Consider the following 15196-nt stretch of genomic DNA (forward strand, 5'->3'; position numbering starts at 1 on the left):
TATGTACAATTAGCCTGTGAAGGAAATCAAAAATGAAGGCAAACAAAAATAGAGGGATTTGGAATTCTATGTAGTGATTCATGGTCATCTCCCAGAGTTCTTTCACTGGGAGTAATTGGTTCAGTTCATTACTGTTCTATTGGAAACTGATTTGGTTCATCTCATTGTTGGAGATGGCCACATCCATCAGAATTGATCATCAAATAGCATTATTGTTGAAGTATATAATAATCTCCTGGTCCTGCTCATTTCATTCAGCATCACTTCATGTAAGCCTCTCCAGGCCTTTCTGAAATCATTTTGCTGGTCATTTCATATAGAACAATAATATTCCATAATATTCATATACCACAATTTATTCAGCCACTGTCCAATTGATGGGCATCCACTCAGTTTCCAGTTTCTGGCCACTACAAAGAGGGCTGCCACAAACATTTTTGCACATACAGGTCCCTTTCCCTTTTTTAAGATCTCTTTGGGATATAAGCCCAGTAGTAACAGTGCTGGACAGTTTGATAACTTTTTGAGCATAGTTCCAAATTGCTCTCCAGAATGGCTGGATGTATTCACAATTCCACCAACAATGTATCTGTATCCCTGTTTTCCCACATCCCCTCTAACATTATGCATTATCTTTCCCTGTCATTCTAGCCAGTCTGACAGGTGTGTAGTGGTATCTCAGAGTTGTCTTAATTTGCATTTCTCTGATTAATAATGACTTGGAGAACCTTTTCATATGGCTAGAAATAGTTTCAATTTCTTTGAGAATTGTCTGTTTATATCATTTGACCATTTGTCAATTGGAGAATGGCTTGATTTCTTATAAATTAGAGTCAATTATATATTTTGGAAATGAGGCCTTTATCAGAACATTTGATTGTAAAAATGTTTTCCCACTTTATTGCTTCCCTTCTAATCTTGTCTGCATTAGTTTTATTTGTACAAAAACTTTTCAATTTGATATAATTAAAATTTTCTATTTTGTGATCAATAAGGATCTCTAGTTCTTCTTTGGTCATAAATTCCTTCCTCTTGCACAGGTCTGAGAGGTAAATTATCCTATATACAGTGTTAAGTGTGGATCAATTGGCTTTCCCCAACTTATCTAAGAGAAAAGCAACTCTAGGAAGAAGAAGGAAAAAAAAAAACTAGAGGAAATGGGAATAAGAGAATGAAAAAGAAAAAAAGATGGGAGAGTAGGGAATTAAAGGAAAAAAAAAACATTTATTAAAGACCTATTATATGCCAGATACTTTTCAAATGAAATCATCTGATCCCTATAGCAATGCTATAAAGTAGGATCTCCATTTTGCAGTTGAAGAAAAAGAGGCAGATGGAGGTCAAGTGTCTTGCCCAATTAAATATTTGAGGATATATTTGAACTCAGGTCTTTCTGACCTACATAGCTGGCTCTAAGGAAGGGGGAGAATGATAAAAAGAAACAAAAGGGAAAGGGGAATGGGGGAAAGAAAAGGGGAGATAGGAAAGGGAAAGTGAAAAGATGTCAGGAAAGGAGGAAAGAAATGAGAGGAGGAAGAGAGGGAGATTATGGAGAGAAAGTATATGTGGGGAGATAAGTAGGAGGGGGCAGTAATGGTCATTTGACCAAAGATGGCAGTCATTTATAGCCAGAAGGAACCAAATTTCACAATGGCTTCCTTAGTTTTATCACTTGATTTCTGGAATTCTACCTAGGTCTGCAGATTTTGTGTGTACCTTGCCCTACCTCTTCACCAGGAGAAACAAATCCCTTAATGGCAAAGATTGTTCAGTTTTTGTATTTCTAGCCATGGTACTTATGTGTGTCTGGCACTTATAGGTGCTAGAGATAGTTATGTTGAATTAAACTATATTTGATACCGTGGTTTAAAAAATAATTCATTCTGACCTCAAGGCATTTTCACATTCTCCAGACAGTTTTCTTCATTTCCTCAGTCAATTAAGACACAGGTAGAAATCAACTACCACTTCTCTTTGTTTGTAATGAATGTAACCTGAACAATACTACCCCTGGCTACATAAAAAAAAAAAAAAAAAATGGATTGATAGATCTAGAAGAGACAGATGCTGTAGTCTAGAGAAAGCCAGGCTGGACAAAGAGTCAGAAAGCTCTAGTTTCAGCCAGTCTCCTACCCAAACTTTTTATGTGACTAAGGGGAAGGCACTTTCCTTAGGCAACTTGCTGCTGCTGTAAATTGCATAGCAGATGACCATCTGAAAGAGGACAGGTACTATCTCCACCCTATGTGTTTTCTGACATTTCTATAGTGCTTTGGAATCTTCAAACTATTTTAGATATATATTGGTAACAACCCTATGAGACAAATACTACAAGAATTTTAGCACAATTTCACTGCAGCAAAAAGGTGTAAAGTTACTTGGCCACAGTCACAGGGCCACCCATTGTGGAAGGCATGATTGCAAGCTGCTTCTTACCTATCTATATTCTGTGAATTCTATCCACAATCCCAGCTCTTTTCCACATTGCCTCTTCTTTGGCCTCAGTCTTCATTCCTCTAAACCAGTTTCATCTATGTGTCCTAGTACAGTGAGACATTTGTGATTATATGGCAGAAACAAAAAAGTTGTGAAGCAAGGAAGAATGGTTCAGAATCCTGTGTCATAGCCAATGACTTCAATGGGGTTACCATGAGGAATTGTTGTCAATCAGGAATTTGGAAAAACATTTTTTTTTCTCTTATTACCATTCTAATCCCTGTCACTATTATTTCTCTCCCAGTATTTTATTGACACTTCTCTTCTTTCTCTCTCTCTCTCTCTTTTTTCCTTTCTCTCTCCCTCTCCCTCTCCCTCTCCCTCTCCTCTCCCTCTCCCTCTCCCTCTCCCTCTCTCCCTTTATCTATGTCTTTCTTTGTTTATCTTTCTCTCCTCATAGGTGGACTCTGCATTGCTCAGTCAGTGAGAATCCCTCAAGAACGGAAAGACAAGACAATTGATTTTGATAGAATTATCAAACAGCTCTTGGATACTCCCAACTCCAGGGCAGTGGTGATTTTTGCCAACGATGAGGATATAAAGTAAGAATACCTGATGAAGTTTGTTAATATGCATGTGACAGCTTTCAGGAGGCAGATCAGGATGAAGACACCAGCAAGAAAAAGAGAGTATTGGATCAAAGCTATTATAACATACTGACAAAGTCAATATATTCTTTCTAAGCTGCATACTTAATGATAAGAAACAATGCAAGTCACAGCAGGTTGCTATCATTCATTTTGGACTCCTCCCCACCTCTGTTAAGAGAAGTGCTGTGTTATATCATTTTTAAAAGTTAAAGATCAGTACCCTTTGGAGATTCTGTTTGAATCAAAAACTAGAAAACATTTATCTCTTATGTTAAAGAGCATGTTTTAAAAACAAATGTTTGAAATGCTACAATAAATAAAGATATGGTATTATTTTTGAACATTGATACTGGAGTTCAGTCTTGAGCATTTACATGAGACCATTGGTTAACAGAATGATTAATTATTCAATGTTGTGTCACTATGAGGATTGGAGTAAGTTTTCATTTCAGATTTAAGAGAGAACACACAAAGTTCCAACTCTTAGCAGCTTTGCTTTGCATGAAAACCTTGAACACTGAGTAATCACTACTTTGTATGCTAGGCTGTGATGATATAAAAACAACAGGGAGATTTCTTGTCATCAGAAAACTTCTATTCCACCTCAACAAACAAGAAGGACAAAATTAAGTTAACAGTTGTTTAAACCTATAACACTTAATATGTATGTAAAAATAAAATCTAGAACATGAATCTATCATCCCGATATTCTTTGACGAGGCATTTGAATTAAAGTTCTAGGGAAGCACAGATTTGTATTTTACAGTTAAGCATTTCATGGTGCAGTAGAAACTGTGTTTTTGTCAGACACTTACTAGTTAGATGTTATATTTGATTGGCTGGACTAAAGCACACATGTTTTTTCTCTACCCTTTCCATTAACTCCAAGTGCTCTACTCTCCACAGACAGATCCTGGCAGCAGCCAAAAGAGCAGACCAAGTGGGACATTTCCTATGGGTTGGATCAGACAGCTGGGGCTCTAAAGTGAACCCGTTACATCAGCATGAAGACATAGCTGAAGGAGCCATCACCATTCAGCCGAAAAGAGCCACAGTAGAAGGTAAGAAATGGATTTCTCAGGGCTGGTTCTTCCACTTCATCGGAGCCAAGAGGGTCTGGGAGTGATTCTCAGTGGCTGCTAGGTATGATGTGGGCAAAGGCAAGTGTATAAGCCCATGGCTTTATGGCTCATACATTATTTATTCATCGGCATTTCAAGCCCAATATCTGTGAAACACAAATGAGGTCATACACCTTTCCCAGTGCCTTCTCTGAGTTGATATTCCTCTTTTCAGTGAACTCTATTATTTTCCCAATGGTAGAGTTATTAACATGCACTTTTTTCACTTATATCACAGGAGTTTTCTGATAGTATAGCATTTCAGTTAATATGAAGAGAAATAACAATACATTCACAATCCTATATGAGTGAAATGCATTATCTGAGAGAATAAATTCCCTTTGTAATTTATCCATTACTTTCCTAGCAGGATAACTATGGGAAATGTTTCTCCCCATTACCTCTCAAGGTCCCTTATAGCCCTGTGAGCCTGTGATTACATAGCATATCACCCCTTTCAGGAGCCAATATTTCTTGCATCTCTGTAAGCTATTGAGGCCTCTGCCTTCCCAGCAGCCCCAGGGACCTTCCAAAAGCAAGAGGATGGAGGGAAATCTAATTGGCATCCTTCTGACTGAGCAAAACTTGCTGATTACAATTTATGTTCTGGTTTAATTTGAAAAGAAAGGTTCTTTCAAAAGTAGACACTATGTAAAGAAAGAGAACTCCTCCATGGATCCTCAGCTTTGTATTTCTTTTTGTTAGGCCTCGTCTCCAAAGGCTCCCCAAAATATGCTTCACACATTAAAATGAGCTCTGGCTTCTCTTTCAAAGGGGAATCAAATATTTGCATTCCTTTTTGCTCTGCCTCCACTCTCACCTAATTAATTATTCTTACCACAATGCTGGATGCTTGTTCTGTGTAGGCTTTTAGAAAGCTCAGGTGATTTTTCTCAGCTTCTTTCTTATATTTTTTTGAGATTAAAAAAAAATTGTCTCATCACTTTTGTATTACCTGTAGCTTCTTCTGAATTTTCATAGGATCATGGCTCTAGAATAGGAATTCTTAATCCTTTTGTGTCATAGAATCATTTCACAAACTGGTGAAATCTATGCCCCCTTTCTCACAGTAATGTGCCTTATAGGCATAAAATAAAATATACCAGATTACAAATAAAACCAATTGTCATAAAATGGAATTATCAGATTGGTTTTTTAAGCCATCAACTCCAGGTTCAGATTCCTTTCTCTAAAGTAAGAAGACATCTCTGAAGTCATGTAAGATCATGTGACAATGATGATGATGATCACAACTCTGACAAAAACAGCAGCAATAATAATATTGAAGCTTTATGTGATACTTTCACATTTGCAAAGCAATTTGTAAATGCTAAGTCTCAATAACTAGGCAGCTCGGTAGACAAAGCCTGCAACTGATAGTAAAGAAAAACTGAGTTTTAATCATTGTCTCAGATATTTACTAAGTCTATGATTTTGGATGTCATATAAAAACTCTGTATCTTAGTTTTTTCAGCTGTAAAATGTGGATAGTAATAGCAACTGTTGCACAGGTTTGTTGTGAGTATAACATGAATTATCAAAGCTAAATGTTTTGCAAATTTTAAAGCTCTGTATAAGTAGTAGCTATTGTCATCATCATCATTGTTAGGATTCTTATCATTTTTTTCTTTTTTCACCTTTACAACAATCCTGCTGAGGTCAGTGCTATTTTTTTTCTTTTTTTAATTAAAGCTTTTTAATTTCAAAACATATGAATGGATAATTTTTCAACATTAGCCCTTGCAAAACCTTATGTTGCAAATTTTCCCTGCCTTCTCCCTTACCTCTTCCCCTAGATAGCGAGTAATTCAATATATGTTAAAACATGTTAAATCCAATATATGTATACATATTTATATAATTATCTTGCTGCATAAGAAAAATCAAATCAAAAAGAAAAAAAATGAGAAAATAAAATGCAAGCAAACAACAACAGTGAAAATGCTATGTTGTGATCCACGCTCAGTTCCCACAATACTCTGTCTAGGTTTAGATGGTTCTCTTCATCACAAGATCATTGAAACTGACCTGAATCATCTCATTGTTGAAAAGAGCCATCAGATTTGATCATAGTAATTATCTTGTTGTTGTTGTATACAGTGATCTCCTGGTTCTGCTCATTTTACTTAGCATCAGTTCATGTAAATCTCCAGGCCTCTCTGAAATCATTTGCTGATCATTTCTTATAAAACAATCATATTCTATAACATTCATATCCATAACTTATTCAGTCATTCTCCAACTGATGGGTATCCACTCAGTTTCCATTTTCTTTCCACTACAAAAAGGACTGCTGCAAACATTTTACACATGTGAATCCCTTTCCCTCCTTTAAGATCTCTTTGAGGATATAAGCCCAGTAGAAACACTGCTGGATCAAAGGGTATACACCTTTTGATAGCTCTTAGGGCATAGATCCAAATTGCTTTCCAGAATGGTTGGATCAGTTCACAATTCCATCAACAATGTATTAGGGTCCCAGTTTTCCCCACATCTTCTCCAACATTCATCATTATGTTTTCCTGTCATCTTAGCCAATCTGAGCAGTGTATAGTGGTACCTTAGAACTATCTTAATTTGCATTTCTCTGATCAATAGTGATTTAGAGCACTTTTTCACGATTGGGAATTGTTTTTATTTCTTCATCTGAAAATTGTCTGTTCGTATCTTTTGACCATTTATCAACTGGAGAACAGCTTAAATTCTTATAAATTTGAACCAATTCTTTACATATTTTGGAAATGAGGCCTTTATCAGAACCTTTGACTCTAAAAATGTTTTCCCAGTTTATTGCTTCCCTTCTAATCTTATCTACATTAGTTTTGTTTGTACAAAAACTTTTTAACTTAAAATAATCAAAATGATCTATTTCTTAGCCAGTACCAAATAGTTTTCACGACCACAGCTTTATAATATAGTTTTAGGTTTGGCAAAGCTAGGCCATCTTCATTTGCAATATTGTTTTTCATTAATTTCCTTGAAATTCTGTTGTCAGTGTTATCATTCTCACTTTATGGGTGAAAAAACAACCTGAAATGCCTTGCTCAAGGTCTAAGAAATACAGGCACTAAAGTCTGAATTCAACTCTTCTGGACTCCAAGCTCTTCACTTTGTCTACTATATCTAGACCCAGATTTTAAGGTAGGACCTTGGGGCTGTGTGGCTCAGCCCGTCTCATTCATTGTAACAAATGAGGAAACCAAGGTTCATATGGTTTGTTTCATAGGTAAAGTGAAGTAATGCCTTTTTCTCCAAGAGATGAAGTAAGTTAGATGGCAAAAGATTTGGAATTTGAAGAGACCTTAGCAATTATTTAGTTTAATGTCCCTGCCCCTCCTTTAATTTTATTAAGTTCTAGGGAAGAGAAGTGAATTATCCAACATCTGTCAGGTACCGAATGGCAGAATCAGAATTTGGAGCCAAGTCTCTTGACTTCAAATCTGGAGTTGTTTCTACTATACTATATTATCTCCTAGAAATGGTCTCATGTCTAAAAGTCCTAGATGAGTATATTTCCAATGTATGAAAATTTTAAAAAGTTAGATATAAGAAATCTTGGCTCTTCTTCATCTTTCCCTTCACACAAAGGGGTTTTTAACCTTTTTCATTGCTTGCTTTTTTTGTTTGTTTGTTTTATGGACACCTTTGCCATATTGTGACCAACTGATAAACATTTACAAAGCACCTACTATGTGCCAGGCTCTGTGCTAAGCACTGTAGCTACAAAAAGTGACAAGATGGTCGCTACACTGTGCAATGAAAAAAAAAATTTATACTGGAGATTTTAAGGAGTCTAGGATTTATTGAGTAGATGGTCAGGGTAAGGATCACATAGTTAAACCTGCACTTTAGAAAAATCACTTTCATGACTAAATAGAGGATGGATGAGGTCTTGTGAAATGTATGGATTCTTTCTTAGAATAATGTTTTAAAACACATACAACAAAATATATAGGATTACAAAGGAAATAATTTTATTGATATATTTATTCCAATATTTAAAAAATACAGTGTTCATGGACCAAGGTTAAAATTTTTGCTTTATAGGATTTTTCTCCCCCTCTAAGTAGATTACAATGCATCATAATGAGGACTAACAGCTCCTCATTAGTATTTTCTAAACCTTGTCTTCCTCATCCCCTTGGAAGACTCCAGTTTTCTCAAAGCCTGGATTCTCAAAGGAAAGCAACAAGAGCTTGAGCTCTGTCTGGCGGTTCTTATTGAACTAGAGTGACTAAAGATGTCATGGCTGCGGATCTGTCATTTGGGGAGCATCCTAGCAGAGCAAGGGAAATTCATCATCAGACTGACTGCAAAAGAATGAATTGTTCAATCTCAGTCATTCTTAAAGACTGTGTTCTAAATTGTAGAGAGATTGGAATTTCTATAAGTGGCAAAATGATCCACATCAGCAAAATAGGATTAAAAGATCAAAGATCTTGAGTATGAAGGAATTTGAGAAGCAGCTAGTCTAACACTCCCATTATATAGTTGAGGAAATTGAGGTGCTAAGATATTAAGTGATTGTCAAAGAAATGTCAGAAATGGAATTAAAATTTATTTTCTTCTTCCAAACTCTGTTCCTTCCACTACACTGTCACAGATCTTTGAAATGAAGAAGTCCTTTTCATCAAAATAATCCCTGCATATTCCATGCAAGGATGTCTTTTTTTTTTTTTTAAATAAGGAAAAAGCCACAGATACTACCAGATAAGGGCAAGGAAGAGAGTCATGGAAAGGCCTGCGCTGACATCTTTGGCTGTTCAGTGTTCACGGGAGAGCCAAGGAATGTCTCAAACCTTGGCAGTGCTCTTCTATTTCCTGAGCCAAAACACTTCTGTAATTTTTAGTTTCCCTGCATTGTCTGATGAGCCAAGGAATCTCTGGCATCTTCTTTGCTTCTGCGTTGCCCCATTAACCCGGGCATTCAATAATCATCTCCAGCTCTGAATAGCTCCACTGAGAGGAAAGTGCCTAAGTCTATGTCAACTGATTGCCCTCCAAATCATTCTACCACTTGGGGGCTGGCTTAGTCCTGAGCAATCCTCTGCTTGGGAACAGAGGATCACAAGTCAGCTTCTTTTCATCTGTTTCATCATTATTGAGATTAGAGAGCTGCTTCAGAAATGGCTCGAATGGTCTTTCTTGTTGATGACAACTTTCAAAAAGTTCTATGAAGGAATTTGGCTTCCTACACAATTTTGAAATTATAAATGTACAGAAGTGTGTATTTGTGTGTGTGTGTGTGTGTAAGAGTAGAACAAACATGAGTGAACCTGCTATAACATCTATCTTTTTTGTTTTAAATTTTCTCTATCATGTTTCCCTTCCCTGTCTCTCCTCCTCCCTTTTCAGCTTCCCTTTGTTGTCTTTCTCCACAATATTGTAAGCTCCTTGAAGGCAGAAACTATTTTAAATAGCAACAATAGCATCAGCAACAGAAATCCATTAGGAGATGTATGAGACAGTAGATAGAACATTAGAACAGAAGTCAGAAGACTTATCTCTAATACTAGTCCTGCCACCAACTGGTTGTATAAACTTAGCTTAATAGAACTGAGCCTTGAGTTCCAACATTTATAAAATGAGAGGTTTGGGCTGAATTTTTAATACTCTTTCCCGAATGTCCCTCTCCCTGTAAGATCAATGTTACCTTGTTATAAATATAGCCAGATATAAATGCTAATAATGATAAGGAAAGGAGCAGAAACTATGGAACTGATCATTAGTAGCCCATATTGAAAATGAAAAGGAGACCCAGAGAAGTTACAATATGACTCAATATAGTCTTCTGTTTCTCTTGACATAGTGTATTCAGCTGCCAAGTCCTACAAATGAATATTTTTATAAATAAGGATAAGGTGCTTTTGTGTATGTGGATTTGAAGGGTGGTTTCTGATTGGGGTAGAAAGATAGGATTAGAGCTTTCTGCTAAATGTGTAAAAACTAATACTCCCATAAAACATACTCATGACATATTTTCAAGTTTAATCTGGATAACTAACATTTTTTAATCACTTTCATAGGTCTAAAATTCAGCAAAACAATAAATCAAACTTCCATTTATAGAATGTGCTTATTTCTAAAATGCAAATGCTCAGATAGCAAAATCTACAATTTGCTAAGTCAATCCAAGTTATGTCCAGCACACCCTTTAAGAAAAGAAGAAGTGATCTCTCCCTTTTCAACCAGAAGAGAGAAACTGAATCAATTACCTAGTTATAACTAAATTCTACTCCCCCCACCTTAGAATGTAACCCCTCTGAGTAGAGGAGGGAGTGTCCTTGCTTGATCTTTTTTATTTTTTATATTTAACACTGTACCTTGCACTATTGAGCTCTCAAAAAAATGCTTATTGATGGATTGATTGATTTCCTAATTAGTTCAACTTATAGTGAGAAAACTCAAAACTCCCTTAGCAAGCACTGCCTGAACTATATACTTAGCACCAGTCATATATTTACTTGTGTTGTTAATTATATTTCATGTGTATTAGCTATAACCATAAAGTAAGACCGATTTTTTCAGAGATGACTTGTGGAATGTCTCATTTTTTCCCCAATTAGATTACAAACTCCTGCATGTAGCATGTACTTTATCTCTATGTATAGCTACAGCCAGAAGAGTCTATTTCTGTTGTGTCACCCTGAGTAAGAACCTGTAACTTGATTCATGCTATGTGAAAATAATGACTCAAACTCTATCTCTGTTTCACAAGCAAAGTGTGAAACGCAAACACATGATTCACTGTGGGTTATGAATGACAATAATGAAGATTCCTAAATTCAAGCAAGGGGACAGATAACTGACATAGTGGATGGAATGTAAGTTTTGAGGTCTGTTTTCAGTTTTAATCTAAGTTTAAACCTAACATCAGACACTTAGACCCTAAGCAAATCACTTAACCCTGTTTGCCTCCATTTCCTCATCTGTAAAATAAGATGTGGAAATAAATGGCAAATCTTTCCAGTATCTTTGCCAAGAAAACCCCAAATGGGGTCATGAAGAATTGGACAACACTGCAAATTATTAAACAGAAAAAAAATTCAAGGAAATATAATTTTCAAAGTTGAAAATGAAAAAGTAATACTCTAATGATGAGTATATCAGACTTTCACATATTGGTAGACATTAGCTTTCCTTTTATATTTATCAATGATATATTCATTTTATATACATACATATATACATACATACATACATACATACATAAAGATTTATGTTCCTAATGTTTTCCAAGGAAGTATTACATTGCTAAGAAATCAGAATCATATCAACTGAATTTGCATCAGATCTCTACTACTCATAACTTGTGTTATTTTGCTCATATCATGTAACTTCCTGGCATTCACTTTCATTATTTGTGAAATGAAGACTTGGGCTAGATATGTCTACGGTCCCTTTCAGCTGTAACTTTCTTTGGACCTTTGATGGAAGAAGAAATGAATGGATGAAAAAGAAATCAAGCATTCGTTATATGCAAGTATTAAGGACAAAAACACTAAAGCAATTCAGTTCTAGCTTTGAAAAAGTTTATGCTCTAATGAGACAAATAACACAAATTGCTTGAGGTTTTGCTTGCTTAAGAAAATGTCAGATTATAAGTGTATGTGTTTCTGTAAAAAGAAAAAAATGACATGAAGAGCCAAGATAATGAAATATGTACTTTAAATATTTAATGAAATTTGGCAATTGCAGGTGGAATACACTTTTGGTGGAAATGATCTTTACTTGTTATCTAGACGTTTATAATTAACTTAAGAAGGCAAAGATAAAATAAGCTCAGCGAATGGCATAAATAAAACATTTATGAGACTTGGAAGAATTTGAGAGAAATATGGTATGTCTTTATGGATAAGTAAGTAAATTATATTATATCGTAATTTGAATCTACATTATGGGGTTCTGGAAGGGCAAGGGAAGGGATTATTAAATGATAAGAATGATATTCTATAAAATATATATTTGACATATTTCATTTATAATTGTTGATATGTTCTATCATCTTTGTTTCTTAATATAACCCCACCTCTTTCCATTCCTTAAGGAAAATAAATAAATAAAAGAGAGAAAAAAGGGGAATTTTTAAAAAGCAACCAACACACTGACCAGATTTTAAAGTAAATTAACAATAAGACATGGTGATCTTATCAGCTTTCATAGGATCAATTCTCGTTTCTTGGCAGATGATTAGCAAATCTATATTTCCAGCTTCTTGTCTTTTCCCTGAGACTTTCCTTCTGATTCTTGTCTGCACAGTCACAAAACTTTAGCTACCTCTTTGCCATTTAAAACTGGATGTCTCATAAGCATCTCACACCAGTGCCATAATTTGATTTTATCTTATTTTTTTACCTAACTATCTTTCCTTTACAACATTGCTCTTAAGGGCATCTCCTTATTACCTAGGCAAATAATCATGTTGCCATCTTTGATGACTGATTCTCATCTGACCCATATATCCTTGTCAAATGAATATTTCTACCCTTATAGCATTTATTATGTATGCCCTCTTCTTTCAGATAGCTCCTATCTTAGTTTATGCTTCCATTCCCCCCTGGGTTTTGAAACAGACTTCTGACAGATCTTCCAACTCAAGTTCCTTCTCAATACAATTCTTCTTCCACTTAGCTGTCAAAGTATTTCTTTTAAAGAAATGAGCTACAGTGGATCTCTATTACTCTAAGGATTAAATATGCACTTTTTCCATTTATCTTTTTTTTAATAAAGCTTTTTATTGTCAAAACATATGCATGGATACTTTGACAACACTGACCCTTGTATAACCATGTGTTTCAGATTTTCTCCTCTTTCCCCCCACTCCGTCCCTTAAATGGAAAGCAAATCAATATATGTTATTCATGTTAAAATATATGTTATATCCAATATGTATAAGCATATTTATATAATTCTCTTTCTACACAAGAAAAATCAGATAAAAAAAAGAAAGTAAATGATTAAGAAAACACAATGCAAGTGAGCAACAACAAAAAGTGAGAATGTTACATTCTGATTCACATTCAGTTTCCATAGTCCTCTCTCTGGGTGGAGATGGCTCTCTTCATCACAAGATCATTGAAATTGACCTCAATCATCTTATTGTTGGAAAGAGTCAAATTTATCAGAATTGATTGTCATATAATATTGATGTTGCCGTGTATAATGATCACCTAGTTCTGCTCATTTCACTTAGCATCAGTTCATGTAAGTCTCTCCAGGCCTCTCTAAAATCATTCTCCTAATCATTTTTATAGAACAATAATATTCCATGACACTCATATGTCAAAATTTATTCAGCAATAATCCAACTGATGGGCATCCACTCAGTTTTCACTTTCTTGCCACTATGAAAAGGGTTGCCACAAACATTTTTGAACATGTGGGTCTCTTTTCCCTCCTTTAAGATCTCTTTGGGATATAGGCCCAATAGAAACACTGCTAGGTCAAAGGGTATGAACAATTTGATAATGTTTTGAACATAGTTCCAAATTGCTCTCCAGAATGGCTGGATCCATTCACATTTCTACCAACAATGTATTAGTGTCCCAGTTTTCCCATATCCCCTCCAAAATCGGTCCTTGTCTTTTCCTCTTGTATTAGTCAATCTGAGAGGTTAATTTGCATTTCTTTGATCAATAGTGATTTAGAGCACCTTCTCATATGATTAGAAATAGTTTAAATTTCTTCATCTGAAAATTGTGTGTTCATATCCTTTGACCAATTTTTTGATCAATTTGATCGATTGGAGAATGGATTGAATTCTTAGAAATTTGAGTCAATTCTCTATATATTTTGAACATTGGCTTTTATCAGAACCCTTAAATGTAAAAATGATTTCCCAATTCATTGCTTCCCTTCTGATCTTGTCTGCATTAATTTTGTTTGTACAAAACTTTTAAATTTAATATATCAAAATTATCTATCTAGTGTTCAATTATGAGTTCTAGTTCTTCTTTGGACACAAATTCCTTCCTTCTTTACAGATCTGAGAGATAAACTATCCTGTGTTCTTCTAATTTGCTTATAATGTCACTCTTTATGTCTAAATCATGAACCCATTTAGATCTTATCTTAGTATGTGGTGTTAGATGTGGATCAATACCTATTTTTTTTCCATACTAATTTCTAATTTTCCCAGCAGTTTTTATCAAATAGTGAGTTTTTATCCCAAAAGCTGGGATCTTTGGGTTTGTCAAACACTAGATTACTATTGTTATTCCCTATTTTGTCCTGTGATCCTAACCTATTCCATTGATTGAATGTTCTATTTCTTAAGCAGTACCAAATGGCTTTGATGACTGCTGCTTTATAATATAGTTTTAGGTCTGGCACAGCTGGGCCACCTTCATTAGCATTTTTTTTTTCATTAATTCCCTTGAAATTCTTGATTCTTTTATTCTTCCATATGAACTTTGTTATTGTTTTTTCTAGATCAGTAAAATAATTTCTTGGGAATTTTATTGGTATGGCACTAAATAAGTAGGTTAATTTAGGTAGTATTGTCTAAATATAAACTTCTCTGGAGTTTGAAGCTCTTTATAACCTGGTCTTCCCACAGGCACTCTGTCATTAAGGTAGACTTATATACCTTACAAGTCTACTTAAAGTACAAACACACCATTTCCAATTTTCATACCTATACATTGACTTTCTCCCATGTCTGTTGTGCTCTGCTCCCCACCTCTTCATTTTAATTTCCCATGGCTTCCTTTTTAAAGCCTTTTCTATTGCATTCTCTTTCACCTACTCTAAAGATATCTTGTATATATCTAGTTTTTTAGATATTTTTCCATCATTGGAATGTATAGTCCTTGATGGCAAGAGCTTCTGTACCATTTCACATCTTTTCCATCCCCAGTGCTTAGCAGAATGCTGCTATGTGGTAAATGTGTCCTAAATAACTTGCTGATTAACTGAGTTCATAATGTATTCCTTAAATGATAGACTTTTAGTGAACTCTATTTGGGTATCATAAAGGTAATTTTATCC

The 15196-nt window shown here is 35.0% G+C and overlaps 1 protein-coding gene across 6 annotated transcripts in view; it reads left to right on the forward strand.

Annotated features, from left to right (window-relative positions):
* Positions 1-15196, forward strand: part of GRM7 (glutamate metabotropic receptor 7) — a 1037525-nt gene that overhangs the window by 471284 nt on the left and 551045 nt on the right. For all 6 annotated transcript variants that reach the window (XR_007951116.1, XR_007951117.1, XM_051981322.1 and 3 more), the window contains exons 3-4: positions 2897-3038; positions 3993-4147. Coding sequence is in view for 4 of the 6 variants with exons in the window: in XM_051981322.1 (XP_051837282.1) it covers positions 2897-3038; positions 3993-4147 (297 nt within the window). In the remaining 2 variants the exon portion in view is untranslated. The remainder of the gene's footprint in view (positions 1-2896; positions 3039-3992; positions 4148-15196) is intronic.

The sequence above is a fragment of the Antechinus flavipes genome, chromosome 1, assembly GCF_016432865.1.
Source record: "Antechinus flavipes isolate AdamAnt ecotype Samford, QLD, Australia chromosome 1, AdamAnt_v2, whole genome shotgun sequence".
Classification (NCBI taxonomy): Eukaryota; Metazoa; Chordata; class Mammalia; order Dasyuromorphia; family Dasyuridae; genus Antechinus; species Antechinus flavipes.